This window comes from Mobula hypostoma, chromosome 21 (genome assembly GCF_963921235.1).
Source record: "Mobula hypostoma chromosome 21, sMobHyp1.1, whole genome shotgun sequence".
Classification (NCBI taxonomy): domain Eukaryota; kingdom Metazoa; phylum Chordata; class Chondrichthyes; order Myliobatiformes; family Myliobatidae; genus Mobula; species Mobula hypostoma.
The window spans coordinates 14,597,528-14,620,687 of record NC_086117.1 but is presented as its reverse complement, the minus strand read 5'-3'; the positions used below and the strand labels follow the sequence as shown (position 1 = coordinate 14,620,687).

Genomic DNA, 23,160 nt, shown 5'->3' with positions numbered 1-23,160 from the left:
GTCCTCCTCCCCCTTCCCTTTCTTCCATGACTTTCTGTCCTCTGCTATCAGATTCCTTCTTCTGCAGCCATTTTATCTTTTTCACCAATCAACTTCTCAGCTCTTTACTTCAACCCTTCCCCTCTCCCAATTTCACCTATCACCTAAGACATCTTCAGCCCCTCCCCCACACTCTGACTTCTCATCTCTTTTTCCAGTCCTGATGAAGGCTTTCACCCCGGAACATCAACTGTGTACTCTTTTCCGTAGATGCTGCTTGGCCTACTGAGTTCCTCCAGCATTTTGTGGATATTACTTCCCTATCACAAAACCTGTTTATTATTTTTGTTTTACAGACGTACCCAGTAACAGCCTTGGATGTTGTGGATGGATCTTGGTTATAATCTCTTACTTCTTCATGCTCATCACTTTCCCCTTTTCCATCTGGTTATGCATTAAGGTAAGACAATAAGGACATAAAGGAACCAACCAGGTTTCTAAAATCATTGCACTGGTGTATTTATGGCAGGTGTGTGAGACACACCATTGTTAAGCTAAATGGAATCATAGAATTGTTCCAGCATTAGAAGCTATTTAATCCTTCCCAGCTCCAAGTTGAGCAATGTCCTTTTTTTTACCCCTCATCCCTGCAAATTGTGCTCTGTTGTGACTATTCAGTTAACTTTTGAAAGCTTTGATTTTTTTCCAGCATATTTCCAGACAGTAAGTTCTCTGTGTTTTTTAAGCTTAATTTTCTCTCTCATCTGTGTTTGTTAACTCCATACCTGGGCTTTGAACTGTTTGCTAATAGTAAGAGCTGCCCTCAGTTTACTCCATGTAAACCTGATGTTATCTCAGACTTATCTACTCTGGGAAGAACAGCTCCAGCTTCTCCAGTCTGAGCTTAGACAATAATCTTAAACTTGGACTAACCCTACAGTTACAATCATTCATTCGGGAACCATTCTTATACAAGTTTGATAGTTTTTGAAGGGGAAAATTTAACTTTTTTAATATTAAATACATTAATTAAACATTATTGAAAGGCTCACTTTTTAAGGCCTTACCTTATACTCAGATCTACTTCTGTGAGGGAGTCTGGTCCTAGCCGCCCCCACTTTACATATAGTGGGGGAAGTCTAGGAACAGAGGGCATAGTCTCAGAGTAGAAAGTCAGCTCTTTAGAACAGAGATGAGGAAGAATCTCTTTAGCCAGAGGGTGGTGAATCTGAGGAAATTGTTGCCACAGATGGCTGTGGAGGCTAAGTTGCTGGGCATATTTAATCAGCCTTGACTAGCAAGGGCATCAAAATTTATGGGGAGAAGGCAGGAGAATGCATTGAGAGGAGTATTAAATCAGCCATGATGCAATGGCAGAGCATACTCGAAGGGTCAAATGGCCTAATTCTGCTCCTGTGTCTTTTGGTCTTTTTATCCATTTTTATCTCGTTTACTGTTTATTGACCACATGGGTTCTGTAAAAGGAACTTTTGTAATAAAAAGAAAGTAGGGCTTTTATGTGTTTGACTTTCACCCCAATACTTGGGGCTCTGAGATGAATAAGTCCCTGTCATGACATTCATTTGTGACATATAAACTATAAATAGCTACATGTAAACTGTACACGGCTACCACCCTGAACTAGGCGTGGAGGAAAATTTAATGCTTGTGGTGGAGCCTTTTCAAAATGTGAATCTTGCTGTGCTACGACCAGAACACCCTCTTTTCAGACATAAATGAAGAGATGTAATCTGTCCCTCACTTAGGGCTGCTAGTCTTTCTTTTTCCTCAGAAGTTTCTGCATTGTGTGGGATGGACCCTCAGAAAGATGGGAGCTATAGGCGCTGGTGGGAAGCATAGAAATGCTTTCTTGAAGTATGTACTGTACATTTGCAGTTGACTGTCATCAGACCTTGGCATCATGTATGATAGCATAGTTGCTGGCAATAGTGTTGATGTTGTTAATGGGCACTCTGCATAAAATGAGGATAAAGTCACTTCAGGAAGAGGACTGACCGATTGTTCAATGTTTAAAACAGGCTGCACATTCTGCCTCACAGTTGCAAAAATCAGACATGCACTTCTAAAAGATAATGAGATCTTTCACTGCTGATTGAATTAACCTTGTGGGGAACTGAGGCTTTTGATACTTACTCACCTCCAGCATTTGATATAGCATGGCCATGTGTAGAGCTTTCTCTGCTATGTTCCAGTGGTTACTCAACCCAAAACCTCTAAAATAGCACCAATATGTGAATTTACCAGCTGTGAGCTGCTGAGATTCTTAGAGAAGTGGGTTAGTTACTCATTGCTTCTCTGCAAAATGAGATTGAGGGCAAACAAATCTGCATAGCGATTTCAACCAAGAAATTGCCAATTGACAGCTGACAGCTGCACCAGTCCAAAGCGGAGTCAAAAATTGCAGATTATTTTAACTTTTCAATTTTTTTGGTTCATTATTTGTTGTTAATTTACAGTTCCCAAGTATCATAATCATCATGCCATGTCGTATAAAGTGGGCGATCATGGTCTGTGACCATGATTGTTCTTGGCAAATTCTACAGGAGTGGTTTGCCATTGCCGCCTTTCCGCTTCTGGGCAGTGTCTTTACAAGGCATTGTCAGTTCTCTCCAGATACTGTCTGCCTGGTGTCAATAGTCACAAAACCAGGACACGATATGTGCTGGCTGCTCATACAACCATCCACCATCTGATCCCATGGTATCATGTCGCTGATCCGGGGGTGGGAGGGGGGGTGGTTGCGGCTAAGCAGGTGCTACACCTTGCCAAGGGTGACCTGCAGGTTAGTGGAGGGAAGGAGCGCCTTACATCTTTGGTCGGGACGTATCGCCACCCTCATCACCCCATTCCTGAGTATAAGTATATTAAACAGAAACAAAATAGGATGTATAGATATTTGTGTTTTTTTCCCTCTCATAGATTGTCAAGGAATATGAACGAGCTATAATATTCAGGCTTGGCCGAATTCTAGCAGGAGGAGCCAAAGGGCCAGGCAAGTATAAGAATCATCTGTTATGTTTAAATCCAAAAATTGTATATCAGAACATCAATTATTCTTTAAAAGCTGGGATTTTGCATAATTCTTTTGTATATGTGTAGTATTTCCTGTTGTTGCCTTGAATGTTGGTTAGACGCTTGGTGTCAGCATTTAACTTCCTGGCACAGAAATACGTTTGGGAGCCACTGACATTCACCCATTGATATTGATGTACATCTCAAATATCTCAAACATGGCACTGCTGGTCCAGAGTTTACTGAAGGTTGGGAGGGTGAAGGTTCTGCTGTCTGATGCTTCATGGCAGGTCTCAGGTCTTGCTGGGCTGTCTCAGCATTTTGCCTTTTATTTCTGTGCCACTGCGGAGGACTGAAGATTCATTGATTTCAGTGGGAATTCCAGGTCTGTGAATTGGGAGACAAAGTAGAAGGTGAGTTGCTTGTTGATTCTGCTTTAGTTTTAATGCTTTCAATAAAGACTATTACTTAATTGGTAAGTTTTTAACTTGAGAAGTAATAGATTTTAAATGTCTCTGAATGTCAGAGATATTAAACTTCTCACTCCATTGACAGCTTTGACATAAAGTAAAGCCTCACCTGTGCTTACTGCTGTCAAAGATTGTCAGAGATGTTCCAAGGTCAAATCCGCTGCACCATCCATCCCAAGTCAGGTGTAGAAAACCAGAGAGGTGAATCCAGCCCAGGTGACTGCAAGAACCATGGGCACAGATTCTTTGCAGTGGGCCCACTCGGCATCTTCTGGCCCATTCTAATAACATTTGCCAATAAACTAATAATGCAAATGCTTCCAGAGTGCATTACAGTGAGGCTAATTCATGAAATCTCCTCATTCTCCAACTGCTTCTTTAAAAACTTTTTCTTTTGTTTCTAATGGCTCATAGTTTTCAGTAAGTTGGGTGTAGTTAATGTACATAAGCCACATCTGTAAAACACACCCGTATTTTAAAATTGTGCACTTTTAAGGACGTGCATAGGCAGGCGTCCCTGTGCCATGCATGTTTCTTTTGTAGGGGCTGAGCTCTTCAGATGGTCTGGCTGGACTTCTTAAAGTTGCATGATCACTAAATATAAACAAAACAAAATTGCACGCTTTGTCAAACTACTCTCTGCAAAAAAAAATTATTCTTTTTCAACAATTTGATTTTAAAGTTACAGCATTATGATTATGAAATAAATGTAATGCTGCTTTTTAAAAATGTTCTCCTCTCCTCTCAAGGCACTGACTCGCGGTGGGGTTTGGTTCCACGTGCGCTGTCAGCCCTCAGGTACCTCGCCCAAGTGGCCATTCTTAAATTCCTAACACTGTTATTTTTCTGTGCTGTTCTGATGCAGCAATCAGTCTTGTAGTGGTGTGCAGGAGAATTGCAACCAATTGTTAATTATTCAAACTTTCCAAATTTTAACTCTGATCTCTGTTGATCCTTTGCAAAGCTAAATACTTGTATCTCATTGCACGGTCACACAGTTCATGTAAAAAAGCCACACATTTTTTTTTGATTCCACCACATACATCTTGCACTGCAGAAGATAACTCCTCCACTATATTCTTTTCAGAGCTGATTGGGAGGGAATGATCTTATACAAAGACTGCTGCTTCGCCCCACCCATCCCCAAGAAAGGTCCTTTAACTGAAAATGTGTTAAGAAAGGAAGAATTGTTTCAATTTTATCTTTGAATTAATTCTTATGAAGAGAGCTGGTACAGACCTCCACCAGCATCACAAACCTTACTGTCAAATGTCCTATATGTTAGGTCTTTGCCTGCTTCAGTGTGTCTAGGGTGAGACAAATTGGTGACGCCCTGGGAGAACATTTGCTCTACAAGATATAATACATTATTTCACAAAACCTGTACATAATGTTTTGCAGTGATATTACATAGCCTTCATCCATTTCTGGTTGTACATTGTTCTATTGTATTTAATTCCAAAATTTCATCACAGATTCTTTTGTGTATTGGAGGTCAGCTGTGGGAGGCTTTGTACAATAGCCTTCCTCCAAGTTTTTTTTTACAAAAATAATTTATTCCACTGATTCTGTAGAAAATTATTGTTATTACATTGTTCAAGCAAACACAGGCACTATTTTACTTAAGGGTAATAAATTCATAGATGGTGGTGAACAGCCTCATTTCCATTATGAAAACTATTTATGAGACCTGCCTGTACATGTGTAAAGGTGTTCATGGTAGCTTTACATAGCAGCCCACTTGAAAGCTTCCTGCCTTGCACTGTGATAGTCATCAAAGCTTAGTCACAGTTGGGTCCTTTGACCAGCAGCTTTCAGAAACCTCAGCAATCAAGCTGGATTCAGATTCAGATTTATTTATCGCATGTACATTCAGGCATACAGTGAAATGTGTCATTTGTGTTAAACAACACATCCTGGGATGTGCTGAGGACAGCCATAATGCTCAGCACAGCACAACACAGAACAACCAAAGCAACAACAACAGCAAAGCAAGTCTCTTTTCCACCCTCCCATCCCCCTCACACACATACACACACAGGCCTCCAACCCCAGTATACACAGCCTCTGAGCCTTCAGCCCTTAGCCCTGGACTCTCAAACTTGCAGGTAGTAACAGGTGACTTGTCCTATTAACTTCTAGCCACTTCCCCCTCATATTCCCCACCGTGTAGCCTTAGGAAGAGAATTGCTATTTTTCCCTAATTCTATTAAAGGTATTGCATGTTAATACCTCAATATTTTATCTTGACAGATTTGGTGGAATAATGGCTGTGCTTAATGTGAATAAAATGACAACCTGTATATTGACTGTACAGTTTTGAATCTTTATTCCCTATTTGTTACCTTCCTGAAACAATGCCACCTGTCTCATTGTAACTGATGCCAGCACTGCTTTCTTTTTGCTGGCTGCAGTGCCAGACTTTTTTCTCATTTTCCAGCCCCCTATACTGCTGCTCAAACATAAGAGGTTTAGAATCAGAATTCAGTTTATCGCTGATGTCTGTCATGAAGTTTGTTGTTTTTCAGCAGTAGTACGGAGCAATACACTAAAAATTATTTTAAGAAATATAAAAAGTAGTGCAAATAGGGAGCAAAATACTGAGGTAGTGTTCATCGACTGCTCAGAAGTCTGATGGTAGTGGGGAAGAGGCTGTTCCCAAAACATTGAGTGTGTGTCTCCAGGCTTCTGTACCACCTCCTTGATGGTAGTAAAGGCTCAGCATCCAGGATATGCCTCTTCTTGACACATCACTTTTTGAAAAGTCCTCTGAGGTGGGGAGGCTAACAGAGATAGCCGAGTTTATAACTCCTGCAGTTTTTCATGATCCTGTGCATTAGCACCTTCTTACCAGACAGTAGTGTAGCTGGTTTAAAGGAGGTAGGTTTAGGATTTGAAATGTAGGAGAGGGAGGCATAATCTTTAACATATCTCCCTACTTTCCCTCAAAAGTGGCCTGCTACTCCATGTTGCTTTCTATTTAGTTTTATTTTGTACATCTCCCATCTGCCCTTCCTGAGAATTCTAGCGTTGGAACTAGTATGTGAAGTGAGGTGGGGAGAGAAGGAAAGCACAGGATATCTAGGTTGAAAAGTGAAACTTTTAGTAAGTCGTACAAGGTACTCAGTGGTGATAGATAATTTCAGCCATGTGGTGAGTGGGCTGTGATTATCTTGGCAACTATTCATTCACATCCTTTCAAGACTCACACCATGCATTGATAAGTCTGCTTGTAACAGTTGAGTTTAGTGTGGGGATTTAGTACTTTCTGTCCTCGAGTAGTTTGATATTTTGAATGCCTGTTAGTGGAAAGGGTTGTGTGATTTGACTGAATATCACTACCAAGGTGGTGCCTCTGCTGCACTATTGGGCGTAATCCAAAAACAACACAGCACATTTCATGAGTGGATTTGGGAAACAATAAGAGAGAAGTTTGGACTCTCCTTTATTAAAATCATGGTAGCTCCAAAAAGTTCAAAGTTAAATTTATTATCAGAGTACATACATGACACCACATACAACCTTGAGATTCTTTTTCTTCAGGCATACTTAGCAAATCTATAGTACAGTAACTATAAACATTAGGTACTGTCAACTGTAAACAAATTGCAAATGCAGATGTAAGTAAATAGTAATAAATAACAAGCATGAAATAACATATAACAGAGTCCTTAAATGAGTGTAGCTATCCCCTTTTGTTCGAGAGCCTGATGGTTGAGGGGTAGTAACTGTTCTTGAACCTGGTGGTATGAGTCCTGAGGCACCTGTACCTTCTACCTGTTGGCAGCAGTGAGAGAAGAGCATGGCCTGGGTGGTGACGCCCAGGTATTTGAGTTTACTGTTTAGTTTTGAGGGGATGATGGTGTTAAATGCTGAGCTGTAATCGATAAAGAGCATCCTGATGTATACATCTTTGCTGCCCAGATGTTCCAGGGTTGTGTGAAGAGCCAACAAGATAACATCTGCTGTAGACCGGTTGCTTTGGTAGGCAAATTGGAGCAGATCCAAGTCACCATTCAGACAGGAGCTGATATACTTTAACACCAGCCTCTCAAAACACTTCATCACTGTGCATGCCAGTGCCACTGGGCGATAGTCATTTAGACAGGTTACCATGCTCTTCTTGGGTACCGGTACAATTGAGAACTGCTTGAAGCAGGTAGGTACCACACACTGCCGGAGCGAGAGGTTGAAGATATTCACAAATACGCTAGCCAGTTGGTCGGCACAGGTCTTCAGTACTAAGCCAGCTACTCAGTCTGGACCGAATGCTTTCCTTGGATTCACTCTCTTGAAGGCAGCCACACGTCAACTTCAGACACTGAGACCAAAGAATCATCAAAAGACATGGCTCAGTGGTTCCTCCCTGTTCTGGTAGTCAAAGTGAGCATAGAAGGCATTGAGCTCATCTGGAAGCGAAGCTCTGCTGTCCCCTATGTCACAAGATTTAACTTTGTAGGAAGTTATGGCATTCAAACCCTGCCACAGCTGTTAAGTATCCTTTGCTGATTCCAGTCTAGTCTGGAATCTCCACTTTGCCTGAGAGATGGCTTTCGGGAGATCATACCTGCACCACTTGTAGCATTCTTGATCTCCATACTGGAATGCCTCTGATCTGGCTCTCAGCAGCTTCCAGATTTCATTATTCATCAGGGCTTCTGATTGGGGAAAGCTCTGAATGATTTAGTGGGGGCACACACATCCACAGCTGTTTTTGTATTGACTCTGGTGTAGTCATTCAGGTCCTCAGATGAGTTCTTGAACGCAGTGCTGTCCACTGACTCAAGGCAATCCTGTAACTGTTCCTCAGCCTCCCACGACCGACTCTTGGCCGACTTGATCTCTGGAGCCTTGCTCTTTAGGCTCTGTCTGTATGTAGGTAGCAGGAGTACATCCAAATGTTCCGATTTGCCAAAATGAGGTCTCAGGACCTCATTTAGGCATTCCTTTTCATAGTGTAACAGTAGTCTAGTGTGTTGGGACCTCTGGTGCAACAGACTAAGTTCTGGTGATAATTGAGCAGGCTTTTCTTCAACAGCTCTGGCTAAAGTCGCGGACTATAATGTTAAATGTGTCGGGATGGGCCGTTTCTTGTGCAGTTTGGCAAGTGCTTGATTATGAATGGCCACTGGTGGAATGTAAACTGCAGTCAGGATTACAGGTGAGAAGTTGTGAGGCAAATAGAATGGTTTACATTTAATCATTAATTATTCTAAGTCAGGGGAACAAGAAGTCGACATAAACTCAACGTCTGTGCACCAGCAAGAATTGACTAAAAATTATACGTTGCCACCTCTTTCCTTGAGGTTTGATCCATTCTGAAAATAGTAAAACCTTGTTGGATAGCTACATCGGGTGTGTTCGCTGTTAACCAAGTCTCAATGCAGTGAACAGTTGAGATCTGCCTCTGATACAGCAGCCTTGCCCTGGGGTCATCAATCTTACTTTCAAGTGACTGTACATGCTGGATCTAGATGGTAGGCAGAGAAGGCCTCATCCTTCTGCATTTTAGCGTGGTTCGAATCTTCCCTCTCCTGCCATATTTTCAACCTTGGCCTTGGCCTTGACCTTTAAAGGTGCCGTGTCTTAAGGATCAACATATAACCATTGAATGTGAGGTCTGAAGATCATTTTGTAGTCTGTTGTCGAGAGGAAATTGAATGCTGCAGATTGCAGCAAAAGTAGTTAAAAAGGAGTATATTTAAGAGGAAAACTGGTACAAATTCCTGCAGCCCGCAGAGAGCTGCCAATGTACACTGGTACCATGTTCATTTCTGCTGTCTCTGAAAATAAAATAAAATAACTGGATCCAGAAAACACACATCCTTACAATTCAAACCCACTTTATTTTACTAGTGCATAAGCAGAGCAGCATGGCCCATGCCAGGATGGGAAACAACAGCACCAATTGTCACCCTCAAAAACTTCCTTCAAGCTGAGATGCGTCCCTGTTGTTGCCGATTAACTGGACTCTGAGACCTTGCACTCATTTCTCAATCATAATTTATTTTACTTGTGCACAAGGAAAACAGCCCCTGTCACCACTCTGTTCTGTAGTCTGAACAGAGAAATACCATTTTTATACAGAATGCACCAGCAGTTACAGATGTTGACCATTTGGTGAATTCCTTACTTGCAAGATCACTCTCCATTCACAATGCGGGTGTAGAAGTCAATAGCAACTACAAACTGGCAACTAATGATATTTCAAAGTTAGTAAAGCAATTAGCCCTTGGTGAATGTGCTTTGGATCACTCATCTTGTTTGCAGATCCCTTATGTGCAAACGGAAGGTGTGCTCTCCAAAGACCTTTCTTGCTTGGGCTGCTTGTACTCTATATGCAGTATATCCTTGCCTAGACACTTAACTCTTACCTTACTGCAACTTCCACATGGCTTTCTTTTATCTATTTTTTATATTAAAATTCTTTATTTCACGGAAAATATTTATATAGTGCAATTGCATACAGGTTTTATTTCATACTGGCAATATTAACAGTAAAAAGAATTGATGCCAAGGCTGCTTCCTTTCACAGTATATTGTAAGTAATGTGGATGCAGGCACCACTGGTATGGTTTCTAAATTTCTTGTTGAGGCAAAGAAAAATAAGCTGTAGAAGAGGCTACAACGAATATAGGTGAGTTAAGAGGCAACTATCTAGGAAATGGAACATGATGTTGGGACATGTGAACTTGCCCACTGTGGCAGGAGGAGACTTGGCAGATTCAACGTGCATGGATATTCAGCACTTCAATTTAATTCGGGTCACTTACCCTGCAGTTGCATACCCATTAAATTAGGAGATCTAAATGAAAGATTGTTTTCAATTAGTATAATGACTGGTGCATTTTGTTTCTGGCTGCTAATTTAGGATGGGTGACTTACTTGAGTTACAGCTTACCTGATTTATGGCAGACCAGAGAGAGTACTGTACAGAGAGTTCTCTCTGGTCTGCCAGAGCTCTCATTTTATCATTGGAAACCTAAATGTAGAATGGCCCAGTCGTACCTGAAGTAGAAAAGCTACAATCCCCTCTTTCCCTGGTACACAAATCTCTTGCTTTGAAATGAAGAAAGTAATTTCTAATTACTGCTGCAGCAATGAACTGAAGTGTGAGCTCACGTCCCACCCTTTCTCCTTCCACATCTTTTCCCTTCCTATCTTCCCTGTCATGTTGCACCCCACTCCATTATTTGATGTGTGTTGCTTGAATTTCCAGCATCTGCAGAATTCCTGTTGTTTCCATTATTGAGACCCAATTTAGTGTATATAGAAGTTCGTCTGTCTTCCAGCCTCAAACTAGGTGATGGAATTGAGTAAATCAAGCTGCAAAACATGATTTCCCAATAATTACAAGTCCTCAACCACAACCATTTGTACTTACTTAGAACCTTTAACATAATATTTTAAAAAGCTGAAGCATCATAAACTTAAATAAGACCACATGACCTCATCTCTTTTCTAAATGTTCGTCCCTCTTTTCTGAGACTGCCCACTGGTTCTAGACTCCCCCACTATAGGAAACATCTAAATAAACAATTTTATATCAGGTCAAATAAAGAGATACAAGGAAGTTAGCCAAAGGCTTGATTAAAGAACTAATTTTGGTTAAAGAGACAGGATTATGTGGTAATTCCAAAGTTGAGGACCTTGGCAACGTTTAGTGAAGCAATTTAAATGCAGGATTGAGCAAGTAGCCAGAACTGAGGAAGTACAGATAACTCTGAGTTGTAGGGTTGGAACAAATTAGACTGCTGTGGGATACTGTAAGGGGTGAGAATTTTAAACTAGACATCTCTTACTGGGCATTGTCCATTTATACATTGTTGAATGTTGTGAGAGATTATGTCTGTCTTCTGTGCTCAGCCAGCCTGAGGGAGAGTAGTACAGGGGCAGGATGTGGTATTTGTCTCAATTGGAACTGTGACTTCATATTTCCAACCACCATCTAACCATGAAATACCTGTCTTATGTGTGAAACCAGATTAATAAATATGAAAATTGTTCCAGTTTTCTAAACCAGATAAACATTCACGCACAGATTAACAAAATACCTTTATTTTACAGATGGATCTTTTGTTTCTTTTCGCTAGATAGGAACAGGTTAAGGCAATTATGAGCAGCTAGTCCAACATTTTCAACTTAAAATTGGTGCCTTTCCCGTGGATGGAATTAAGTGTTGTTTATTATTAACTGCACAATCGGTCTTGCATCAGGGTGAGATTAAGAACAACGTGTTTGTGCATTGTGAATGGAATCTTCCCATTTCTTTGACATAGATGGACCTTTACAGTTAAGGGTATATAAATTTTGAGCTGAATATGACCAGTCCCATTATTCAGAATCTGTAGCAGGGGTCCCCAACCTTTTTTTTAATGCCATGGACCTCTACCATTATCCTAGGCGTCCATGGGCCCTTGCTCTGATGTTTGAGCACAGCAATGTATCTTCTAGTTTAGCAGTTTAGGATCTAAGAATTCTGCAATTTACAGTACTAATGTTTGAATTTCGTACTACATGTTGAAACAACTGTTGTAATGTGATTAACCCTGGTCAGAGAGAACATTTGCTTGGGCAATGGAATTTTCCGTCACTAGCTGTGGCAACAATTTTTGTTGCAAACCTGCTGTTCCCAATCCCTAACTCTTTGCCACTCATACAGTCTGTTACTGCTGCTTTATTATTTCCTACATTTACCAGTTAAAGTACTCCCTTCGTTAAAATATGTCTTAGATGTTTGGAAAAGTACTTTATTAAATCAAGTCCATTCTCACTGGATCCTTGTCAAACATTGGCCCTAAAACGGTAAATTGATTTTGAAGACGCGACTAAACCCAATAACCTGTCAAAGGTTGGTAGAAGTAGCAAATTAATTTTCTTTAAGAGAGATATGGATAGATAATTGATAAACAAGCTGGTGAAAGTTTAGCTCTGGCAGACAGGAATGCAGAGTGGAATTTACAGAACCATAAATAATCCTTATTAAATGGTAGGGGTCTCAAGGGCCTGAGTGACAGCTTCCTGATCCCAGTTCATATGTTTGTATCACTCTATGGGATTATCTTGTGATGCTTTACCAAAATTCATTTGTTAAACCTAAATAGGGAAGGTATACAGCTTGCTCTTCTTTTTGATGGAGTTTTAAGTCCGTAACCTATCTATTGCACTATGAAGTTTCTTTATCATTCTGTAGGCTCCCAGAGTGACATGGCACCAGCTGTTGTGGTTATTTTTAACTCTGGGTGATGCTGCTGCCACTTGCTGTGCAGTGTTATGTAGTGAGCAAACAAGTTCAGACTTGCAACCAAATATGTGAACCTGAAGTGAAAAACAAGTCCTGGTCTTCAACCAGCTCACATGAACCTGGACCCTCACATGGGTGACTCTATGCCTTGCTTTCTCCAGGCAAACCCTTTTACACCAGGGTGGCTGGGCAAAGAATTACTGTTCAGCCTGTGAATCAACTAATTACATGGGATTTTCCAGTTCACAGACATTGTTTTGAAAGGGAGTAATGGATAGTGAGCTTGAGGGAAGTAGTGAACGAAATACACTCAGTGGCCGCTTTATTGCTCGTTAATGCAAATATCTAATCAGCCAATCATGCAGCAACAACTCAATGCTTAATAACATGCAGACTTGGTCAAGAGGTTCAGATGTTGTTCAGACCAAGCATCAGAATGTGATCTAAGTGACCTTGACTGGGGAGTGTTTGTTGGTGCCAGACTGGGTGGTTTGAGTATCTCAGAAAATGCTGATCTCCTGAAATTTTCATGCACAACAGTCTCTAGACTTTACAGAGAATGGTGCAAGAAACAAAAAAAAAAGCATCCAGTGAATGGCAAAAACACCTTGTTAATGAGAGAGGTCAGAGGATAATGGCCAGACTGATTCAAGCAGACAGGAAGGCAACAGTATCTCAGATAACCATGTGTTACAACAGTGGTGTGCAGAAGAGCATCTCTGAATGCACAATACATTCAACCTTGAAGCCTTGAAGTGAGTAGGCAACAACAGCAGAAGACCACACCGCATTCCACTCCTGTGCCTAATAAAGTGGCCACTGAGTGTATATCCCACTGTGATAGACTGCTCATTGTAATTCACTGCTGAATTAAAACTTGTTCCCAGCCTGTGCCATGCCCTCAATCTTGTAGATACTGTGCTGAATAGCTTAGGCTTAACTCCCAGAAAACTTTCTCTTTCTTAATAGCACAGGATGATTCAATGAACATCTGAAAGAAATAACTCAACTTCAAATTAAACAGAGTCATAAGAGCCATACTGTCCAAAGTGTCCAGCAGATCTAGTCCTATTTAAATGCATTTGGCCTATACTCCTCTAAACCTTTCCTATCCAAGTATCTATCTAAGTGTCATGAGCATTGCAATTATACCAGCCTCCACTGCTTTCTCTAACTGCTTGTTACATATACTCACCATCCTTCATGGGGAAAAACCTGCCCCTTGGGTCCTCTTTGAATCTTTTCCCTGCCAAGGAAATTTTATGCCTTCTGCACCATAGGAAAAAAGGCTGAGACCATCCACATTCTGTGCTCATTGTAAACATCTAAAACGTCACCCCTCAGACTCCTATGATCCAGGTAAAACAGTTCCAGTTTATCCTTATAACTGAAGTTTTCCACTTCTGGCAATATTGTTGACTTTTCTACACCCTCTAGCTTAATCATATCCTTCCTAAGCTATGACAACCAGAGCTGCACACTATGCTCCAAATGCAGACTCACAACATCCTAAACAACGGTAACATAATGTCCCAACTATACCATGTCCAATATGTAACCAGTTTTGGTGTCATCCACAAACTTCTAATCATGCTACTTACTTACATCAAAATTGTTGAAATATATGGCAAACAACAGGGAACCCAGTACTGAACCCTGAGGCACATCTTTGGTCACAGGTTTTCAGTCTGAAAAACAACTCTTCAGTACAGCCCTTGATTCCTATAACCAAACCAATTATGTATCCAATTGGCTGGCTTATCCTGAATTTCATGTGATCTAACCTTTTGGACCAGCCTGCCATGTAAAACTTGTCAAAGTCTTGCTAAATCCATGTACCCTGCCCTGATCAGTATTCTTGGTCATCTTTGCAAACCATACAGGGATTTGATAGACACAATTTGTACGTGCAATGCTATTGCAAACATTCCTAATCAGTCCTTGCCTTTCCAAATACAGATTAAAATCTGTCTCTCACAATGCCCTCCTGCAACATTCACACCACTAATGTTAGATACATTGGCCTGTAGTTCCCTGGTTTGTCCTTGAAGCCCTTTTTCAATAAAGACTTTAAAGGGGTTTTAGAAGTTCAGAGTGCATTTGTTATCAAAGTATGTATGCAGTATACAACCCTGGGATTCGTCTTCCCCTCAGCCACAAAACAAAAGAAAACCATGGAAGCCACTCTGATTCAAAGTCACCCAAAATAGCAGCAGAAAAAAATGAGCAACCAAGAACTGCAGTCCAATCCCCAAGCTGCAGACCCAGAACATCGGTACCATACTTCGACAGCATTGAGGGAGAGATAGGCCATTCAAACACAGGTTGGTTTCTAGGAATTGCTATCTACAGTATTTTGACTTTCCATTAAAATCGAGCTTTATACTATGTTATTATAAGTAATACAGCTTGCATTTTTAACCAAAGTATTTTAAAAATACTAAACATTCTTCCTGCTCTGTCCCCATATCCTTTAGCTTTTTTTTAATATCCTGAAAGCTGTTCATGTCTGTTTTGAAAACAATCATAACTGAGCCTCCGCAATCTTCAAGGAGAGGCAGGAGAAGTGGGAGAAGAGAATTCCAAAGATTTTCTTCATTAAGTGAAGAAAAATCTCCTTGTTTAATATCTAAATGGCCTTTCCCCTATTTTTGATATGCTTCATACTCCATAGGCAAATCCCACCCCTGCCCATTTTCCAGATCTCACTTATGGTAGTACATTTAGTCATTGTTGGTAGTCTGATAATCACTTTCTTCTGTTTCCTACTGTTAACATTGAATGTTTCCAAAATTGCCTGTAACTCATATGAACCTGCAATGGATAACTACACCTGATTCATTTGGTAGTTAAATCTATTTAGATAGTATTTCCAAATTTTTAGTGCTTTATCTTCGTATACTCCAGCAAGTTGTTAATGATCTACTTTGGAATACTGAGTTAGATAAAGCAAGATTAATGCAATGTGAAATGTCATTAAAGGAATTCAAAGAAGGTAAACTGCTAGAAGAACTTGGGAAATCAAACTGCAACTGTGGAGGCAAAAAGATTGTGTCTAGGTTGTGCAACATCCTGTTTCCCTCCTCTTTATGGTAATGAAGGGCTGAGTGATACAAGAGTATGTGCAGGAGAAGCAGTAGACCAGTCAGCCCTTTGGAGCCGACTCCACCATTCTGTACGTCATGGCAGATCTATAATCCTCAACTTCCTTGTATTTTAAATATATTCGATAGCTCTACCTCCATGACTCTCTGGAGTAAAGAATTCCAAAGGATCACGTCCCAAGGGAAGAAACTTTCTTGGTTCCTATTGGGAAAAAGTTCACTCCTTATTATGAAGCTTATACAATCTACTTCAAGATGCCCCCACTATGAGAAAAAATCCACTTTCTCAATCCCCCACAAGAAAGATAGATTTTAGTAAGGTTAGTTGTTATTCTTTCAATCTCCAATGAATATAAGACAATGTTCTCAACCTTCTTTCATGCAGCAACCCCTTCATCCACTAATGAATCTAGTGAACATTATTTGTACTGCGTTCAATGCAGGCGCATGTCATCTTAAATTTGGAATCCAAATCTGTTCTCAGAACTCGGGGCTCAGTATCAGCATCACATTGTAAAGTTGCATCAAAATGCCCCAACTTCTGTATTCTACATCTTTGCAATAAAACTCAAACGTTCCATTAAAGATCAAATTTATTTGTCACATGTACATTGAAACATACTGTGAAATGTGCTTTTGTGTCTATAGCCAACACAGTCTGAATATGTACTGGTGGCAGCCTGCAAGTGTCGCCATGCTTCCAACACCAGAGTTACACACCCACAACTTGATAACCTGAAACTGTACATCTTTGGAATGTGAGGAAACCCACACTGTCACAGGGAGAATATACAAACTCCTTACGGACAGTGGCGGGAACCAAACCCAGATCGCTGGTGCTGTGAAGTGATACTCTGTCTGCTGTGCTCCATGCAGTAATCAATTCAAAGGTTAATTACTTGCTCTTCCTGAATGCCATTTTTTTGTGTTACAGATATTAGAATGTCTGATCCCTTTGTTCTACAACATTTTGTAGTCTCATTCTGTTTAAAACAAAAAAAGTTTTAATTGTTCCTCCTCATGTTTCATCTGTCATCTTCTTTCCCAATTATTTAACCTATCCACACCTCTTTGCAGACTCATTGATTCCATGTCATGATTTGCTATCTCTCTTATTCTTGCACCATCAGTGAATTTAGCTGTCATACACAGCGTCCCCTTATTGGCAATGTAGTCATCAATATAGATCTTAAATAACTGAGTACAAGGCTCTGATCCCTGCGCCACCTCATTAGTTACTAATTGACATTGTGACTCACAGATTACCGATGATCTTCCTGCGTTTTTCTCCCCTGCGTAATCTTTTAACAACAGCTGCTTCCATTCACATGGTGCCTTTTAAAGTGACAAAACAATATTAGCAAACAAAGTTAAAACCAAGATCAGCACATTAGGAGAAAGCTTGATCTTGAGGTTGAGGTTGGTTTTAATGGATGCTAAAAAGGAGAAAAGGGAGATGGAGAGGTTTATGAAGGAATTCCAAGCTTTTAGGACTTTGACTACTAAAGGTTAGTTTCCCAACAGCAGAAGATTTAAATTGGGGAATGTACAGAAAGCAAATCATAGAGGAAGGCAAATATCCTGGAGTGTGATAAAATGAATGATTTAGAAATACTGAGGAAGGTGTCACTGGGAGGCAATATAGTCTACAACACACACAATCTGCTGGAGGAACTCAGCAGGTCAGTTATCATCTATTGAGGGTAATAAACAGTTGACATTTTAACCCTTCACCAGGACTAAAGGTTCTCAGCCCAAAACTTTGACTGTTTATGCCCATCTATAGATGCTACCTGACATGCTGAGTTCCTCCAGCATTTTGTGTGTTGCTCAAAGTTTCCAGCATCTGCAGAATCTCTTGTGTTTATAATCGTGCAGGTTCATGTGGGAATACGAATTGACGAGAATTAATGCAGTTAGGATTCTGGATGTTTTAAAGTTTACACAGGATGAGAGAGACCAGCAGGAGTGCCCTGCTCCTGTTGTCTCTGTCAGATGCTAGGGGCACATGGCAGATAAGAAGTTAAAAACAGTATCTAGATTGATGACTTTCAGCAACATCCAGGAATACACCGGATGTTTTCATTCATCTAATCCTTGGATTTGGGGCAAAGGCTGCAAGATGTAATTGTACCTAGAAGCCCACTGAAACATTGTTCTCAAGTCATGTGTCTGTGGCCAACAGTTTTGAGTTCTGCAAGTATTGCTGCCCCTGTCGACTATTGAAACCCATGCAACGCACGCAAAATGCTGGAAGAACTCAGCAGGTCAGGCAGCATCTATGAAAAGAACAGAGTCGATATTTTGGGCCAAGACCATTCATCACCACTTGCTCATTAGAGTCCTGATGAAGGGTCTTGGCCCGAATCGTTGACTCTTCATTCCTTTTCTCCAGTGTTTTGTGTGTGTTGCTCTGGATTTCCAGCATCTGCAGAATACCTTGTGTTGTTGAAACTCGTGCAAGTGAAAAAGGAACTGGCATTTAACTCTGGAGCTGGAGATTTTGGGACCAGAAGCAAAGTGAAAGGTGAGGAATTGAGATGAGTAGGGTATTGGTTTGTTATTGTCACATGTACCAGTAAAAAGCTTGTCTTGCATATTGTTCATACAGATCAAGTCATTACACAGTGCATTGAGCTAAAAAAAAGTAAAAATAACAATGCAGAATGAAGTGTAAAACCGACTAAAAAGAGTGCAGTGCAGGTAAATGATAAAGTGCAAGGTAAATTGTGAGGCCAAGAGTCCATCTTATTGCACAAGAGGTCCATTCAGGAGTCTGATAACAGTGGATAGAAGCTGTCCTTAAGCTTGGTGGTATATGCTTTCAAGCTCTTTGATGGGAGAGGAGGAAAAGAGAGAATGTTTAAGGTGGGGGTGTGATATTTGAGTATGCTGATTGCTTTACTAAGGCAGCAAGAAGTATAATCAGACACTATTGAGGAGAGGCTGTTTTTGGGGAAGCACTGAAAGACTGAAAATGGTATACAAAAGAAATGGTGCTACATGCAGAGTAAACATCTGGTTGAATTTAAGACCTAGAGTAACACTACTAGTTGTTTGAGCTATGGTGAGATTCTGCTATACTTAGACAGTGATGTTGGGAGAGGCAGGTCAGCCAGGTTCCAAGTGCTAATCATGACACTTCTCAGATTGCTTTTGTAAAGATAGTGCTGTGTCGACTGTTTTACTTCTTTGAAATGAGTAGGTCTTTCCGGGGCACACAACTGTTGCCTTCCCAATATTCAGTAATGTTCTCTGTGTCTCCGATTGGGACGTGGGCCACAGCCGGGAACAAGCGTGCCTGTCAAAGTTCTGTCAAGCTGGCAACTTTGGCCAGTGCTTTTGTGGATTTACAGTTCGAGTGTTTATGACCACATGGCTAATGTGGTTAGTCAACAAGGTCAGAGGCTCACTGTGATCGTTAAATATCAGCTGAATTGCTAAACGATGAGGGTTCCTGAATTAAATAGCCAATATGCATCTCCTCTCTGTTTATCCTTGCATCCTTCTTGTCGAGAAGTGAAGAGAATTGGTTATGGAACAACCCCTCACTGTCTCAAACATGATCTATGTAAAATGGTATATCAGTGGATAGTCACTGACTTTCCCAGGACAGAAATGGCTAATACAAGGGGACATAACTTTAAGGAGATTGGAGAAGTGAATGGGGGGAGGGCGGATGTCAGAGGTAAGTTCTTTACACTGAGTGGTAGTGGTGGTGCATGGAACATCCTGCTGGGGATGGTAGTGGAGGCAGATGTATTAGGGGTATTTCGGAAACTCTTAGATAGGGACATGGATGATAGAAAAATGAAAGGGTATGTCAGGGAGAAGGGTTAGATTAATCTTAGAGTAGATTAAAAGGTTGGGACAACATTGGGCTGAAGGACCTGTACTGTAATGTTCTACATTATTAAAGTGGAACCCCATGGCATTACAAACAAGAAAAGCAAATTTGTTCCTGGTGTCTTTGACCATTTTCAATCATTTATTTGGTCATGGACCAGGCTGGTGGTGTAGTGGCATCAGCGTCGGACTTCGGGACGTAAGGTCCCGAGTTCAAATCCAGCCGGCTCCCCTGCACGCTTTCCATCCATGCTGGGTTACGAGCTGGTGATCTCTTTGGAAACTCACCCGGCAGAAGGCAATGGCTGCTGTAACTTGCTTTGTACGCAGTTCCCCACTACGTCAGAGAGGCGTGGAGAGAAATCGTCCGCTATCTGGAGAAACTCTGGATGTGACGTACCTTTCCTTTTTCCATTTGGTCATGATCATATTGCCATCTGTGCACTGTTCTTCTCCCATATTCCCTACTTGGTGAGCGCTTCAGAAACATTCCAGTGGAATAAAGTTATCCAGGTCATGTGAATGAGGCCAGAAGTACACTGTATAAATGATTGTCCATTGATTCTACTTCATTTTATTTCCTGTACTGGACCTATACAATGATGTTGCTGGGATTTGAGGACCTGAGTTATAGGGAAAGGCTGAATAAGTTAGGTCTTTATTTCCTGGAACACAGGAGAATGAGAAGATTTCGTACAAAATTGTGAGTATAGATAGGGGTAAGTGCATGCAGGCTTTTTCCACTGAGATTAGGTGAGACTAGAACTAGAGGTCATAAGTTAGGATGAAAAGTGAAATATTTTGGTGGAAACCACTCAGAGGCTGGTGCGAATGTGGAATAAGCTGCTAGCTAAAATGGTAGTTGTGAGTTCAATTGCAATATTTAAGAGAAGTTTGAATAGGTACATGAATGGGAAGGATATGGAAGGCTATGATTCAGGTGCTGGTAGATGGAAATAGGCAAAAGAAATAGTTAGGCATGGACTTGATGGGCTAACGTGCCTGTTTCTGTGCTTTAGTGTTCTGTTAAACACCTGCCTAGAGCGTTTCCTCCCTCAGCTGTTGGTAAATTTCCACAAGCAATACTGACATCCCTTGAGTAATCTTGTCTCTTAAAGGCTCTTGCAATGTTTTCCTATGCAATTCCCGTATCTTGTGCTCACTGTTGATTTTGGGTGCTGATGTTATCCATTGTGTCAGTTAAAGGTTAGCTTTATTTGTCACGTGCACATCGAAACATACAGTAAAATGCTTTGTTTGCTTCAACAGCCAGCATCGTCGAGGATGTGCTGGGGGTGGCGGGGAGGTGACAGCCCACAAGTGTTACCATGTTTATGGCGCCAACATAGAATGTCTACAACTTATTACTCTAACCTGTATATCTTTGGGATGTGCGAGGAGACCAAAGGACCCAAAGGAAACCCACGTGGTCACAGAGCGAACATACCAAATCCTACAGACAGCAGTAGGAATTGCACCGGGGTCACTAGTGCTGCAATAGCATTACGCTAACCACTATGGTACTGTGCTGCAGACAAAATCAGGCTGAGTATAGATACTGTAAGTAAAATTGAAATGATAAATTAAATTCAACTGCAAACCATCTCCTGTTTAATCTAAAGCGACAAGGTCAGTATAAACCTTTGAGTAAACCTCTGTAGAACGGATATTATCAAAGCTAAAACTGATAGCTTAGAAATCAAATTGTGCTGTTGAGATAGCTTGCCATTTCCAAAATACTCCAGAAACTGTTTAATGGCAAAATTGAGAGAGAGCCCCACTGATGTTGAATCAGATTTGGTCCCATCTATAAATAATCATCCCACCAAGCTCTCTGTACAGCACTGAAGTGGAAAGCCATGGTAATCATAAGATATAGGAGCAGGAAATAGGCCATTCGGCCTATCGACATTTCTTCCCTTGACGTTCTCTAAGTAAGTTTAGCCATTGACGAGGCATCTTTATTTTTTTACAAACCTGCATGTTAGAAATATGGCTGGTGGTGTAGTGACATCAGCACCAGACTTAGCACTTCCCTGCTATGCAAGGTCGAGCATTGACCTGGCAACTTCGTTTCATTAAAAAATGGTCAAATACTACGGAAACAGCAGGAAAAAAAATGCCACCTGATATGCCACAAGTTGCGAAAAGGAGCAACAACAATGTGTTCAAAGTTCTATACATTTTAAAATTTCATCTGGAGAAAAAAAGTGAAAGATACTATTGGTAATTCAAAGGATCCTGTTCTGATATTGACTGGTTACTGGTTAATACTGTGTTGCCTCTAGTCTTTCTGATTTGCAAAGATTAGCATTCACATAGGTTTAATTTAGTGTTATTCCCAGCCTGATTGCAAGTGATGGGGCAACTCCCCTGCATCAAGTCTGATGACCGTACTACCGTGTGTGACTGAGATTGATTTTGCAAATATACTTATGCAGATAGAACAGCTGATAGAAAGTACAATGGGTGCAATTACCGCTCAGTCGCTTGAGGGATATTTCACCCATACCACTGTCTGTGCTGTGGAAGTAGCCTGAATCTTAGTGATTGCATTTTGGTTTGCCTTACTGTTTTCACTGTCTCCTAGTATCCAATTTGGACTGGGCCCTCCAACTGAGAGCTATTATTTATGTTATGAAACCAAGTGTGAAACGTGTACCTCTGGCAATTATTAATTTACCCTGAAAACCAAGAGAGAGTAGATAGAAGGAAATGAATTGCCATGACCTTTGCACTGGTCAGAAAGGTGGAAAAACAACAAAATTAGGCATCTGATAAAATGTGAGTGGAAAACTAGTTATCTGTGTGTCTCATAAAGTGCAATAAAGTGAAGAGGGATTGTACAATGAACATGCAATTATCAGATTAAATCCAATGTGAGTGTGTAAGTGGAGGAGTTCCCTTTGGAAAATTTTACAGTGTGTTGCAAATAAGGTTGTTTCAGATTCCATTATGTAATGATTTTCTGCTAGTTGCTGGCAGACGGCCCTGTTCCCCTACTATCAGCTAACGCCAGGGTTTTGGAGCTTGCCCCATCTCAGTGATGACAGTCAAATCAAAAATTGTGTAACAAGCCAGAGTTGCCCTTAGACACAGCAAACCTTTTAGGCTACTTGACCAACTTCCACAATACAAAGCTGTTCGTTACAACTGGACGTGACTCTCAAAGTTCTGAGGGGTTTTCTAGATTGATCTGACTTGTGATTGTAAGATCTGAAGACTGTGCAAATAGTTTGAAGTAGGATGTGTTCGTTACCTTTATATTCTGTTCAGCACTATCACCCATTCATCCCTCATTTGTGTAGTCCACCTCAATTCTCCATTAGCAAATGCAGGGATTTTCACCAAGATCTCCAGCTGTGCTCCTTTTGGGTGGAGATTGCATTAGCTGGTTGTGGCATATAATGAAGGTGTATAACTTGGTGTTGGCAGTCTGTGAGTGCTGATGTTATCCATTGTGTCAATTAAAGGTAGTTTTATT

General features: G+C 40.8%; 1 protein-coding gene across 1 annotated transcript in view; it reads left to right on the top strand.

Annotated features, from left to right (window-relative positions):
• stom (stomatin) overlaps window positions 1–23,160 on the top strand; it is a 70,985-nt gene that overhangs the window by 24,061 nt on the left and 23,764 nt on the right. Inside the window, exons 2-3 of the mRNA XM_063073471.1 lie at window positions 336–439; window positions 2,920–2,992. Of these exons, the coding sequence (XP_062929541.1) occupies window positions 336–439; window positions 2,920–2,992 (177 nt within the window). The remainder of the gene's footprint in view (window positions 1–335; window positions 440–2,919; window positions 2,993–23,160) is intronic.